The sequence below is a fragment of the Squalius cephalus genome (genome assembly GCF_949319135.1).
Source record: "Squalius cephalus genome assembly, chromosome: 21".
Lineage (NCBI taxonomy): Eukaryota > Metazoa > Chordata > Actinopteri > Cypriniformes > Leuciscidae > Squalius > Squalius cephalus.
This window is the reverse complement of record NC_137142.1, coordinates 14757278-14771026: the sequence shown is the minus strand read 5'-3', so window position 1 is coordinate 14771026 and position 13749 is coordinate 14757278. Positions and strand designations below refer to the sequence as shown.

The 13749-nt window shown below is 38.4% G+C and overlaps 1 protein-coding gene across 1 annotated transcript in view; it reads right to left on the bottom strand.

The window, feature by feature from the left end:
* The window catches only part of eys (eyes shut homolog), a 250415-nt gene that overhangs the window by 163189 nt on the left and 73477 nt on the right, over nucleotides 1–13749 (bottom strand). The window contains exons 13-18 of the mRNA XM_079856231.1: nucleotides 6681–6914; nucleotides 6458–6580; nucleotides 5990–6103; nucleotides 4553–4666; nucleotides 4169–4282; nucleotides 150–347 (exon numbers count right to left, since the gene is read on the bottom strand). Coding sequence (XP_079712357.1) covers nucleotides 150–347; nucleotides 4169–4282; nucleotides 4553–4666; nucleotides 5990–6103; nucleotides 6458–6580; nucleotides 6681–6914 — 897 coding nt within the window. The remainder of the gene's footprint in view (nucleotides 1–149; nucleotides 348–4168; nucleotides 4283–4552; nucleotides 4667–5989; nucleotides 6104–6457; nucleotides 6581–6680; nucleotides 6915–13749) is intronic.

Here is a 13749-nt window from a genome sequence, read left to right as displayed (position 1 = left end):
TAAGTCATGCCAAGACTGTCAAAGGGATAAACCGACAGTGCCTTTGCTCCAAAAAGAGTGCCTCTATAGAGTACCCATGTGCTTATGAAACTAAAGGGAAATGTTTTAAGTTTGGGAGTTCAAGGCTGAGAAATAACTACAGTATTTACCGTCGTAACAGAAGCCATGCAGACAGGGGTTGGAGCTGCACTCGTCTATGTTGATCTCACAGCGGGCCCCCGTGAAACCCTGGCGACATCGGCACCGGAAGCCCAGAGGGAAGAGGACGGGATCAGCCTCCTCCACGCACTCTGCCCCGTTATCACACGGATTAACGGCCTCACAGGGCAGCAACTCACAGTTAATCCCTGAAATTCCAAATACAGCATGAGAAATACAATTCCATCCACAACAAAAACAACAACAACGGAAAATGTTCAACTGTTTGTTTACTCAACAAATTCTCATGATTAATTACTTAAAAGGCCTCTATTCTCACATTTAAATCAAAAGCAGCCCTGTCACCTCTAATTGACCAATGCATTTCCATGACTTTTCCTAGGTCCAAAAAAAAAACCCTATGTTTTCTAAGGAGTTGGAAATTATTTTGATGTACATTTATATACATATAAGACAAATCTAAATAATTCAAATTAAACTACTTAATGGACTACAATTATTTTTTATTGAATCTGAACCATCACAATAATGACTTTTTCAGTCACAAATAAAAAATAAAAATAAACTAGTTTGGCTCATCTGGTTTTAGATCTTGATCTGTTACCAAAATTAGTTAGTTATTATAAAAGGACTGCCAGATAGATATGTGTAGTCAACTTGGTCAAAACTAAAACCAGCCTCAACAAACCTTATAATGGTAATAGATATTGGACCAAAACTGATCAGTAAAGCTAGGCTTCACTAGGCTAGTCTGGTGCCAACTTTTTTTTGTTTGTAAAATGGATTAGACAAAAATGTATAGAAAACGAACAGTACAAGAACCCATTACACTTTGGACTTTGAGACAGATACCGTAGTTAAGAACAACTCCAATGAAAAAAATAGCTGCAAGCAGCAATTATTGGGGCCAAGCAAAAAGAACACGATAAGTCATGCCAGCATGGCTGGGAGTATCAGACCAACAGCAACAATGAGCAATTAAAGATGTATGAAGATGATTTTAGGCAAAAATGGTTGAAAAATCAAGTACAGTCACTAGTAAAATGATTTAATGGTTTATAACTTTCGACCAATAGATGGCGCTGTGACCAAATTGATGTGGTGTGGTCAGAGAAAGGTGACAATGACACAGGCAGAGTTTGGTGTCAGTATGACAAAGCACTGCAGAGATCCAGCCTCAGAGTCGTTTTGGCATCATGCCATCAACTATATTGATGCGTCTGTCGGGAATAAATCCTTAACTTTTTGTCGGCCCAGTCGAAGAAGACTCGAATTTGGTGAAAATCGGACTTATGGTCTAGGAGGTGTTTGAAAAAGTAGATTTTTTAAGAAAATCAAAATGGCGGACAGGAAGTTTGGCAAACTCTGTCTGGCAACACTGGTATCTATGTTCTTGGAATGACCCAAGGAATCTATTAAGACAAGTCTCATGAAAATAGGCAAAATTAATTAAAAGCTATTAGCATTTATAAAAATTTCATTATAACCTTTGACCACAAGGTCCCGAAACTTTTTGAGTACCTTCAGGGCATGGTGCCGATGGCACATACTGAGATTTGCAGTGATACACCAATGCATTCGTAAAATATAGCCTTTTATATAATAATACTGTATTGTAGTTAGTGCGGATTTCATGTTTTGTTCAATTATTAGCTCCACCAAGTGGCGCAATCCAACCACTTTTTTTATGTGTCCTCAGAGTGTTCTCAAAATATCTCATTTTGTTTAGGAGTTATAGAAATGTATATTTATGAGAACACAAAAAATCACCCATGTCCGACTTTGCATTTTTTTTTTTTTTTTTTTGCCACTTACTATCAAAATTTTGACATTTGGCCAACAGAGTATAGCCAACGACCTATGTTTTAAATTTTGCTATGGTGGTTTTGGAGATATTCACAAAAATGGTTTAAACGCTAAATCACAACATTGCACAAACCATAAGGCGAGACCTAGCATGTTTGGTATCGTTGGAATCTAAGGAGATGTCTCCCATGAAAATAAGTCAACCACAACCAAAGTTATAAGCATGTGAATATTTGATTTTACCACTAGGTGACGCTGGCTCGAAACTTCTCAGGCTCCTCCTAGTTTTGTAACGATCCGTGGATGCATTCATAAAATAAAGGATTCTACTAAATTCAAAATGGCCGACACCCAAAATGGCCGACATGGGAAAATTGGATATCATTGGACTCATGGCCCTGAATCTAATGAGACCACTTTTATGATTTTTGGGCAAACCTTTCAAAAGCAAAAATAGCCATTTTTAATATCTCCGGACCATTAGATGGGGCTGTGCCGAAATTCTGCACATTACTTTAGGTCATGCTTGTGAGGACATGTGCTAAGTTTGGTCTAAATACGCTAAAGCGTTGCGGAAATAGCCTCACTTCCAATTTGGAATTCATCTAATTCATTCCCAAGTTTTTCGAGAACGGTTAAGTTTATCAAAAAGCTTTTAATAACGTTTGTTAATAACGTTAATAACATATGGAGATGATATGAGCCAATTTTTTTGTGAAAATGTGATGAAGCATCGAGATCAAGTTTGAAAAAGTAGGCTTTTTACAAAATTCTAAATGGCGGGAACATTTTTATGATGGAAAATTATGTAATAGGGTGCAATCGGTGCAACTTTGAATCAAAGGAAAACATTATTTTGTGTTTAGCCCTTATGGTTCAAAAGTTATTACTGTAGCATAAACATGAGTTAAACTTTGGACCAGGTGTTGGCGCTAGAAGGACTGAATTAGAGACTCCAAAATCGGTGTGGTAAATGTTGGGACTGACCTCTATCAGTGTGCCAAATTTCAAAACTTTCCCACAAGCGGTTCTATGGGCTGCCATAGACTTCCAGAGCGGAATAATAATCATATAAACACCAACGATTACAAAAGGTGCTTACGCACCTTTGGTGCTTGGCCCCTAATTAATAACATGCCTTAGATTGTCTAATTACACACATGGCATTGTTTGGCTCTGGCTGCTACAAACTCTCAGAGTTTCAATTAACACGCATAGACTGCACACTGTATTTTAGCCAGAGTCTAGACACTAGATCAGTTAGTAAGGGATAGCTGTGTAAAGGGTAGTTTAATGTTCTCAGAATTCCCCCACATAAACACTATGCATGTGTGTCTCAACAGAGCATGCAAAGCTGTCAGTGCCTTTTTTCCTCGATTTCAATACAGAATAACCGATATCATCATTATCCCTGACAACCTAATTTGCGCGTCTAATGGAAGCATGATCCGTGATCTTTGTTTGAATATAAGCAGCAATGACTGAGCCGCCTGATCGATTTTAGATGAGCTGCATTCTGTGTCCGGAATTGACCATCATACATACACACAAAAAAAACAAACAAACAGAGAAAACCCAATAATGCACGAAATATAGCTGTGTAAAACAGGTGTATACACAAAGCAGATAAGATTTCAATAATTCCTGATCTGAATAAAATAGTCAAAGAGCACAGCACTCTAGAGGGAATTTGTCCTGACATTTGGGTCTGATTTGATCCACCTCTGAACTGATTGTGTGTATGAATGCAGGGCTTAATACAAAATTATCTTCACCAAAATGTTCAACGGGAAGTCAATTTTGAGGTTAACATCACAACATTTTTGTAAATGAAAACCATACATTGTAAGGGTGAAATGCATTAAGAGAATCCCATTTTTACCTGCCAAAAATGCCACCAAAACGTAGACTATAAAAGCAACTGGCTGAAACCAGATTATGTTGAGTGCAAGTTTTTCACAGCATTTGATTTTCTATTTTTATTTTCATATTTTACAATTTATTTAATTTTTTAAAAATATACTTTGAATTATACATTTTACTGGACATAAATACAATTTAAATGAATCAATTTTGTGGACAATGAAGATGACGATGTGGCAATGCTGACTGCATGAGTTCAGACAGGTGAGAGGAATGCTCTCTGAAGTTAATTAACTCTGCTTTTCTTCACCCTTCACCCCACTCCCTCAGTCTTCATTACCTTTGAATGGAGCCGCACATCGGCAGTAGTAATTACCCGGTTGGTCAATGCAGGTGCCTCCATTCTTGCAGGGATATGTGACACACTCATTGATGTCCAGTGAACACTCAGGACCTTTAATGCACAATATAAAACGAAAAATAAAAGTTATCATGCAAGTGAGATCATTGAAGGAAGCTCATCTATCTTTTCAAGACACATGAGAGACAGTTTTCCTGTCTATAAAACATAAATGACCAAAATAAAACAACACATTCACATTCAACAGCTTCATTGTTTTTTTTTTTGTTTTTTTTTTTTTTCAGGCTTGGGCCCCTTGAGACCAATAGAGAACCAATGGAGAAGTAATCAATGTGATAATGTACTAAAAAAACAGAGACACACCAGAGAAACCTGAAGGGCAAATGCATTTAAAGCCATCTGAGAGGTCCAAACACGTGCCATTGTTCATGCATGGTGATGACTGGCATTCATCTATGTTTATTTCACATAAACTACCTGAGAAGTGAGAGAAAAAGAGAAAGGCACACAAAAAGAAGAAAATAAGAATGAGAGTTGTCGTAGAAATTCCCATGCCAACCAATTAAACTGAAGTTTTCACTGCACAAAGAATCTGGAATAAAAGTTAAAAAAAAAAAACTAAACTAAAAAAACAATCTAAAATCCCTTTTAAGCCTTCGAGCAATACACCTCCTGGTTTGAAATGAAAGTAGATGAATTTACATTCTGTTGGGCAGAAAGTTCCTAAAATATACTGAGAGCTTGAGTTGACTCATACTGCCAAATGAGCCTATTTCCTTTCCAATTTGCATGAACATGAAAGAATTAAGTGGAAATTACTCTCGAAATAGAAATTTAATGTGGTTGGATAAGAACAAAAAGTGCCCCCCTGTTTTAAAGAGGAGTTTGTAAACTAAACATGACACACTAAACGATCATGTCTCTTCAAGCTTCAAGTGTGCAATTTTTTTCGATATTAAAATGCTTCTATCCCCGTTTAAAGTGCAGACTGCAGAGACAACTCGAAGTAAGCCATTTGCAGGTCAAGTTTCCTGTGGCGATTTAAAAACATTGCTCTATTTGTTTGAATGGTCCGACAACTTCTGGCTCAACCAGACCACTTTCACATAATCAGATGACGCATAAATGACTTTAAGTCATTAACATTTTACATTTTATATTTTCATTTTCAAATTTAATGTAATTTATAACACTATACTTTGTGTTTTCTTACCTTGTTATTACTGTACATTTCAGCAAACTAGTTAACACTGCTGCATGAGTGTTTCTATGGCTGAGGGAGTGACGGCAATGAATCTCTCAATAATTTTTTTTTTTTTTTTTTTTGGGCTTTCGCTACTTATATTTGTAGTAGTTTCTGCTCACCAATATAGAAGTTTACCCAACTTTGAGGATTTCCACTTCTGAGAACCCCGAATTGAGAAAAGGGTCCATGATGTGAGATTTTTATGGACAAAAAATTACACACTTCACCTTTAAGCTCCACAAATGAGACGAATCTATTTTTAACTGATACTACTACTAGCACTACTAATACAACTTCAATATTATTTATAAATAAATAAATACAACAACCCCCATGTTCCTTTTTTAAGACAAGAGGCCATAATGTGCCTATGGTTATTACCATTGCAGGTTCAGGAGTGACACCTAATCTACAGTCTGTAAACTCCCGCAAATATAATTTAAAGGATTTAATCCCACACTTAAACATGGTTGTCAATTTCAAAATGTAACTGTGTGGCCTTTATCACCCAAATTCAGCCAGTGAAACTCAGATGGCAGGAAGGAATTATGTACCTGTGGTCCCGGCAGGGCAGAGACAGCTGAAGGAGTTAAGCTCATCTGAGCAGGAAGCTCCATTCTGACAGGGTTGACTAAGACACTCATTTACTTCAATCTCACAGTGATTACCTTGAAAAGAAGGGCAAATGTTCATTTCATTAAGGATTTCCTCGCAAATACAGGGGCCGAGATGCTGCTTCAAATAAAATAACCCACAGCTAATGATGAAATGCTATGGAAAAAAAACAAAACATCAACCGTCAAAATATTTCTGCCGTCAAATGGATGCCAGTAAATGTGATGGCAGGGCTATTCAGCTTAGAAAATTCTCCTGGATAAGCAGACGGTCAACTAATATCTTACAATACAGGAACAGATTTGAGGTCGCAGGCCTTTTAAACACAGCTCAACATAGGGGAAGTGAATGTTAGAAAACTGGACAAAGGAAAAATTGCTCTATTAAATTGCTTGTGGTGAACTTACCAACGAACCCAGGTGCACAGAAACAGTCGTAGGCATTGATGCCATCTTTACAGATACTGAGTGCACCACAGGGCTTATCCAGGCAGTCATCAATGTTTACCTCACAGAATCGTCCTTGTAACCCTACGAAGAAATCAAAACAGGGTAAGGGTTAAATGGATGCTTTAGTGAAAGTGTGGACAGAGGGACTGGCCGGAGACAGACTATAAGAAATCACTCTTACCAGGCAAACATTCACACACGAAGCCCAGAGGGATATTCACACACTTTGATCCGTGATGACACAATCCCTCGACGCAGTGACTGATGGAAATTTCACAAAACAGGCCTGTATAGCCATGGTGACACGTGCACTTGAAACTGCCCCGCTGTTCTTCGCACATGGAAGTGCCCTTCGTATCACACGGGTTGGAAGTGCAGCCTGTAGCCAGCATGGAGCAGTCATGTCCTGTGAATCCTGTGTGAAATGGGATGAAAGCCCTGATTGATGTGGACTGGGTTCAATGGAGACACTTCAGCTATCATGCCTCAGTTGACACTGTTGCCAAATGTTACTTCATGCCTTTACATCCTCTAGAAGTGGTATAAACAGACATAAAACACAAATATAATGCCAATCAATTAACATACAATAGAAAAAAAAGAATTGCTGCAGGATGCAGGTTACATTACTTGCACTCAAAAATTCAACTCAGCTCAGTTGTGCTCAACTCAAATAGGATATTTTGTATTTTTGGGACCTTGACTTTTCAAAAACAAATGGATACATCATGCCAATAAACGTAATGAAGTAAACCCAATAAAACTTACCAACCTCACCAGTAAAACGGTTTACACAAAAATCGAAATCTGTGGTATAGGGACCGTATTTCACTTGGTGGACATTTGCAATAGGTCTGTCCTCCCAGACTATAGCAGGTACCAATGTATGGGCAGACCTTATCCAGGGATGTGCAATCAGTGACAGCCATGGAACAGTTCTTATCTTGGAGAGGCAGCAGATAAAAAGCACAACAACTCAAGTGAAGCAGAGGTCACAACCCAAGAACACATCCTGTCATCAAAGTTCCAATCAAGTGGCATGTAATTGACATTGCTAATCTGAGACAGCCAACAACTGAAGAGTAAACAACACCTTGGACTGGAAGTGTTTACCTCTTTATTATTATTATTTTTTAACTGCGTCATATTTTCTCTTTTTTCCCCTCCCTCTGCAATAATTAATACTAGATAATTATGCTTATACTAAAGTATTTCATGTCAATAAAGCAACAATAATTTGGAGGGGAAATATTGACAAATTCAATAAAAATGAATAAAACACAAAACTTGGTTAAGGTATTTATCTGAAAAAAATTTTTTGGCAAAAAAAGGAAACTACAGATACAGGTTTTATTTTACTATGCAAAAAATAAATAAAATAAAATAAAAATCACAGGCTACAACATATTGCATTTGTTCTCTGTTGTTTTGCATGTTGTCATCATTACTTTGTATGGCACCCTGGCCAGATATTATGCACCCTCAATTTGGCATGTTTCACTGTGTTATCACAAATAAAACAATTGAATCCAAGCACAACTATGCAATATGCTTACAAAATCTTTAACAAAGTTTTAAGATGTCAATTTTCCTAGGCCGGACATCACTTTTGGTCGCTACTGTATAATGCTAAAAATAAGACCCTATACTCACTGCTTGACATGACAAATACCAAGAATTACCCATATATTTTTATTTACGCTTACTGTATTATTTCAACTTTTACTAATGTTTTTTCATTTAATTTATTATGTAGTTGCATAACAATGACTTTAATATCAATATATATCCATTCATCCATCTGCTTCCGCTTATCCGGGGCCGGGTTTCGGGGGCAGCAGTCTAAGCAGAGACGCCCAGACTTCCCTCTCCCTAGACACTTCCTCCAGCTCTTCTGGGGGAATACCGAGGCATACCTAGGCCAGCCGGGAGACATAATCCCTCCAGCGTGACCGTGGTCTTCCCTGGGGTCTCCTCCCAGTGGGACGAGCCCCGAACACCTCCCCGGGAAACTGTCCACGAGGCATCCGGAACAGATGTCTGAGCCACCTCAGCCTGCTCCTCTCGATGTGGAGGAGCAGCGGCTCTACTCTGAGCTCCTCCCTAGTGACCGAGCTCCTCACCCTATCTCTAAGGGAGCGCCCAGCCACCCTGCGGAGAAAGCTCATTTCGGCCGCCTGTATCCGGGATCTTGTCCTTTCGGTCACTACCCACAGCTCATGACCATAGGTGAGAGTAGGAACGTAAATCGACCGGTAAATCGAGAGCTTCGCCTTGCAGCTCAGCTCCTTCTTCACCACGACAGACCGGTACATCGACCGCATTACTGCAGAAGCTGCATCGATCCGTCTGTCAATCTCCTGTTCCATCCTTCCCTCACTCGTGAACAAGACAGGAACTCTCTACCAACCTGAAGCTGGCACGCCACCATTTTCCGACTAAGAATCCTGGCCTCGGACTTGGAGGTGCTGATTCTCATCCCAGCCGCTTCACACTTGACTGCAAACAGTCCCAGTGCACGCTGAAGGTCCTGGTCTGATGAGGCCAACATGAAAACTTCATCCACAAAAAGCAGAGATGAAATCGTGTGGTCCCCAAACCGGACACCCTCCGGCCCCTGGCTGCGCCTAGAAATTCTGTCCATAAAAATTATGAACAGAACCGGTGACAAAGGGCAGCCCTGCCGGAGTCCAGCATGCACCGGGAACAAGTCTGACTTACTGCCGGCAATGTGAACCAAGCTCCTACTCCGGTCGTATAGGGACCGGACAGTCCTTAACATAGGGCACCGGACCCCATACTCCCAGAGCACCCCCCACAGGACGCCACGAGGGACAAAGTCGAATGCCTTCTCCAAATCCACAAAGCACATGTGGATTGGTTGGGTCCCACAAGCCAGCCAGGCCTGATAAGACTCCTTCTTCAGCTTGACGGCATCCCTTACTTCCGCCACCACCGGGTACGGGGATTGCCGCATCGACAGGCACCGGAGACCTTACGGCCACAGCTCCGAGCGGCTGCATCGACAATGGAGGTAGAGAACATAGTCCACTCGGACTCAATATCTCCAGACTCCCTCGGGATCTGGTCGAAGCTCTGCTGGAGGTGGGAGTTGAAGATCTCTCTGACAGGGGACTCGGCCAAACGTTCCCAACAGACCCTCACAGTACGTTTGGGTCTGCCGAGTCTGTCCAGCTTCCTCCCCCACCATTGGATCCAACTCAGCACCAGGTGATCAGTTGACAGCTCCGCCCCTCTCTTCAACCGAGTGTCCAAGACATGTGGCCGGAGTTCAGATGAAACGACCACAAAGTCGATCATCGACCTCCGGCCTAGGGTGTCCTGGTGCCAAGTGCCCTGATGGACACCCTTATACTTGAACATGGTGTTCGTTATGGACAAACTGTGATATATATATATATATATATATATATATATATATATATATATATATATATATATATATATATATATATATATATATATATATGGGCGTTTCTTCAACTAGGGGCACTTTTAGGCTTGTGAAGTTGAATAAAAAAAACTTGTTCAAAAGTCACGTAACACAGTCTCATAAGTTTAAATAGTTTATCTAGTTTTAAGGTCTGTAAGAGGACAAACTTAGATTACAAGAGAAATTGTTAATATTTTACATTTTTTCCGACCTGCAATGAACAAATGTCATTTCCACCACATCTCTATATACAGCTGTTATTTAAAAACAGAATAACTTATGCCACTCAAGAATTGTCTAAGATCATTTTTGTAACTAGTTTTATCAGTTTTTCCACAATGTACAATAATTATACATTTGTCAATGAGATAAATTGACTGCCCTAAGGACCAAATGATGAACTGTACACCTGTCACACTCTGAAATTTAATATTGGTTTGGGCAAGAGCTTATTAGAAAATAAATAACTTGAATTTTTATATTAAGTAGAGCATGATCTTGTAAATTGTGGATACATTTTTAATGTGTGATGAGAACTTTTTTAATGTTTTTAAAAAATGTGTGTGGTGATGGAAATGACGGTGGTGGTGGAAATGACAATGAATTAACGTGAATGTAGAGAAACAGTAATATTTAGAGAAATATTTATTTGAAAAACTCTTAAACTCATGACACTCAGTAAACTCAATTCACAAAGTCAATCTACTCTTGCAATCCATATCAATTGTACTTTGTAATCATAAATGTCATTTCCACCACATGCTGTCATTTCCACCACAGAGGGCAGTGTGGTGGAAATGACATTTCTGTAGTTTTTTGTGAAAAAATGGAAGATAGCTTCACTGATCCGCTTTGAATTAATATTCAGCATTTCATGCATGCAAAATACTCTTATTTAACTTAAAATTTTTTACTTTTTAAAAACACCCTTGAAGGTACAGCATGTTTCCACCACATGCTGTCATTTCCACCACAGAGGGCAGTGTGGTGGAAATGACTGTGGTGGAAATGACATTTCTGTAGTTTTTTGTGAAAAAATGGAAGATAGCTTCACTGATCCGCTTTGAATTAATATTCAGCATTTCATGCATGCAAAATACTCTTATTTAACTTAAAAATTTTTACTTTTTAAAAACACCCTTGAAGGTACAGCATGTTTCCACCACATGCTGTCATTTCCACCACAGAGGGCAGTGTGGTGGAAATGACTGTGGTGGAAATGACATTTCTGTAGTTTTTTGTGAAAAAATGGAAGATAGCTTCACTGATTAGCTTTGAATTAATACTTACCATTTCATGTATGTAAAATACTCTTATTTAACTTAAAATTTTTAACTTTTTAAAAACACCCTTGAAGGTACAGCATGTTTGGAAATGACGTAGAATAAATATATTAAAGGAGAACTCGGCAACTCTAGCGAACTCTAGTCACTTCTTCGCTGATTTTCCCTTTTGTTGTCGCATGTTTTCCCCACGAGCTCCCCCTACAGCTGTGGGGGGGCGTATATTTCACAACACGGTCGTAAAAAACTCACTTGCGGCGGCCTCCTCCCCCTCTCTACCGCTGCTCATGTGCGTTTGTTTTGATCAGAGCAAGCCAACTGTATCGTGTGGAGCTATGTCTACCGAGGTGGGTAATCTGGTAATACATCATACATGCGTGTGTGTTTATGTCGAATTGCCGTAAAGCAATTCGTGTTTCGCGCTCGCGCTCGTTCTCGTTCTCGCTTCTCACGAGACTTCCAATTTCTATCTTGCCGGGACGGTAGTCCCCAAGTTGCAAGGTTGGTTTTCCGCCTGGGAACGCTGGGGGGAGCGGGGAAAGTCACCAATATCACCAGAACAGGTTGTTTAACCATCCAAATGATTTCTAGACAGTTTTATTAAGTTAAAAAAGTTACCAAGTTCTCCTTTAACTGATCAAGCAATATTTACCTTGATTTTTCTTATTTTGTTCTTAAAGAAAATTTAAAATTGCCTCCATGTCCAACATGTGCTCTGATGTCTCTGAACATTTCCATAGAAACCACCTAAACAATCTTTCACACAAACTTTTTAAAGGGACATTACAGTGTTGTGGTGGAAATGACACCAATACTGTGCGACAACTATATTTTGTATAAAAAGTAATATTGATGGTGGTCTCACATTAAATACTATAATGTATTTTAATTATTTTACTAGTGCTTAACACTAGAAGTGCCAGAATTCCATAACTACTAGAACTGCCGCAAGCGGTCATTTTGACCGCTATATTCCAAACTCTATATCTTTAATGATAAATACCCAATTGAGAGATTAATGCATTTATTGTATTAATATGTCTTTACAAAACAAAACAACACCAAACTGTACATTTAAACAAGTTTAATTATACATTTATAAATAAATAATATCCGTAGATGTCCTGAACAAAATGACGGAGTAGCCCATATTTGTTTACACAGTTCGATCGCGTCGCGCCCGCCGACACACACAAACACACACACAGACACACACACACCAAACATATTCCAGTATTGCAATTGACATTGCTGCCTGTTCATTATAGCCACAATAAAATATAATAATAAAATAGTCAACCTAACATATAAAAATTCCACTGCTCTGTTTGTAGCCTAGTAGGCTAGCCTACAATTCGTACCATTTTGCGCATGTGAAGAGGATGATTTTTTCCGTCGATATTGGAACGTGAGTGAAGTACAAAGCCTATAATAAAGAAATAGTTTACCATCCAAATACATCGCAAATGTTGAAACATTTTGATTCTAATTAGAAAGTTACGTGAGCCTAACGCCGCTTACTTTCACTTTCGCTTATAACGCATTTCATTTTGGCTTGTTTATAGTTATTTTTTCATTCTTGTTCTGTTCTGAATATCATTACATTTAAATGATTTGTTGTTGAATATGTTTAGTGTATTTTTAACCACATTTTATTGTTGTGTATATTGGTATAGCCTATAATAATACCGCGAAATTCCGTGCGGTCAATATGACCGTCTATGGCCGAAATAGGTAAATATGTTCATTTGTTTTTTTGCCTTATGTGTAATTTTTATGAAAAACATTTTAAATGAAAATACAGACACTTTTAGGAAAAGTCAGGTACCAGCAGGATTGTATTTATTTTTTCAACAAAGTTATTGCAGATATAAAATTCAAAACGGTCAAAATGACCGCCATGGCCGTTCTAGTGTTAATTTAGGTATATTAATAGTTACCAGATAAGTCATACTTTTATTTTCATTGTTGAAGTTAAAAAGTCAGGGTGTGCGACAAGGATAAAACAGTGATTTTGGCACCTATAAGGAGGTTGAAAAGTATGAAAAAATCATAATAGAAAGGCAGTAAAAAGTTTTTAAGGAGGTTTTATTGTTAGTTTGAAAAAGAAAGAGGATTTTGTCCAAAATTTTATGTATTTTTAAAAATATGACCAAAGTACATAAAAGTGCCCATAGTCTAAGAATCACCCATATATATATATATATATATATATATATATATATATATATATATATATATATATATATATATATATATATATATATATATTAGGGTGCATCAAAAAACACAATTCTTGAATTTTGATATGGCTGGGTGCTAAAAGTGTTCCAATATATGTAGAAACAACACATGCAAAATATTTTTCCAGTACATGATGATTTAGGGGTGCCACCGAACATCTGTTTTTATTGGATAAAGTGGTTAACAGTGCTCAATGGTCGCCATGGATATCTGAGGTAAACAATACTACAGCTCAAGAAAACTGGGGTGATCTTTCTGTTTGAGGTGAT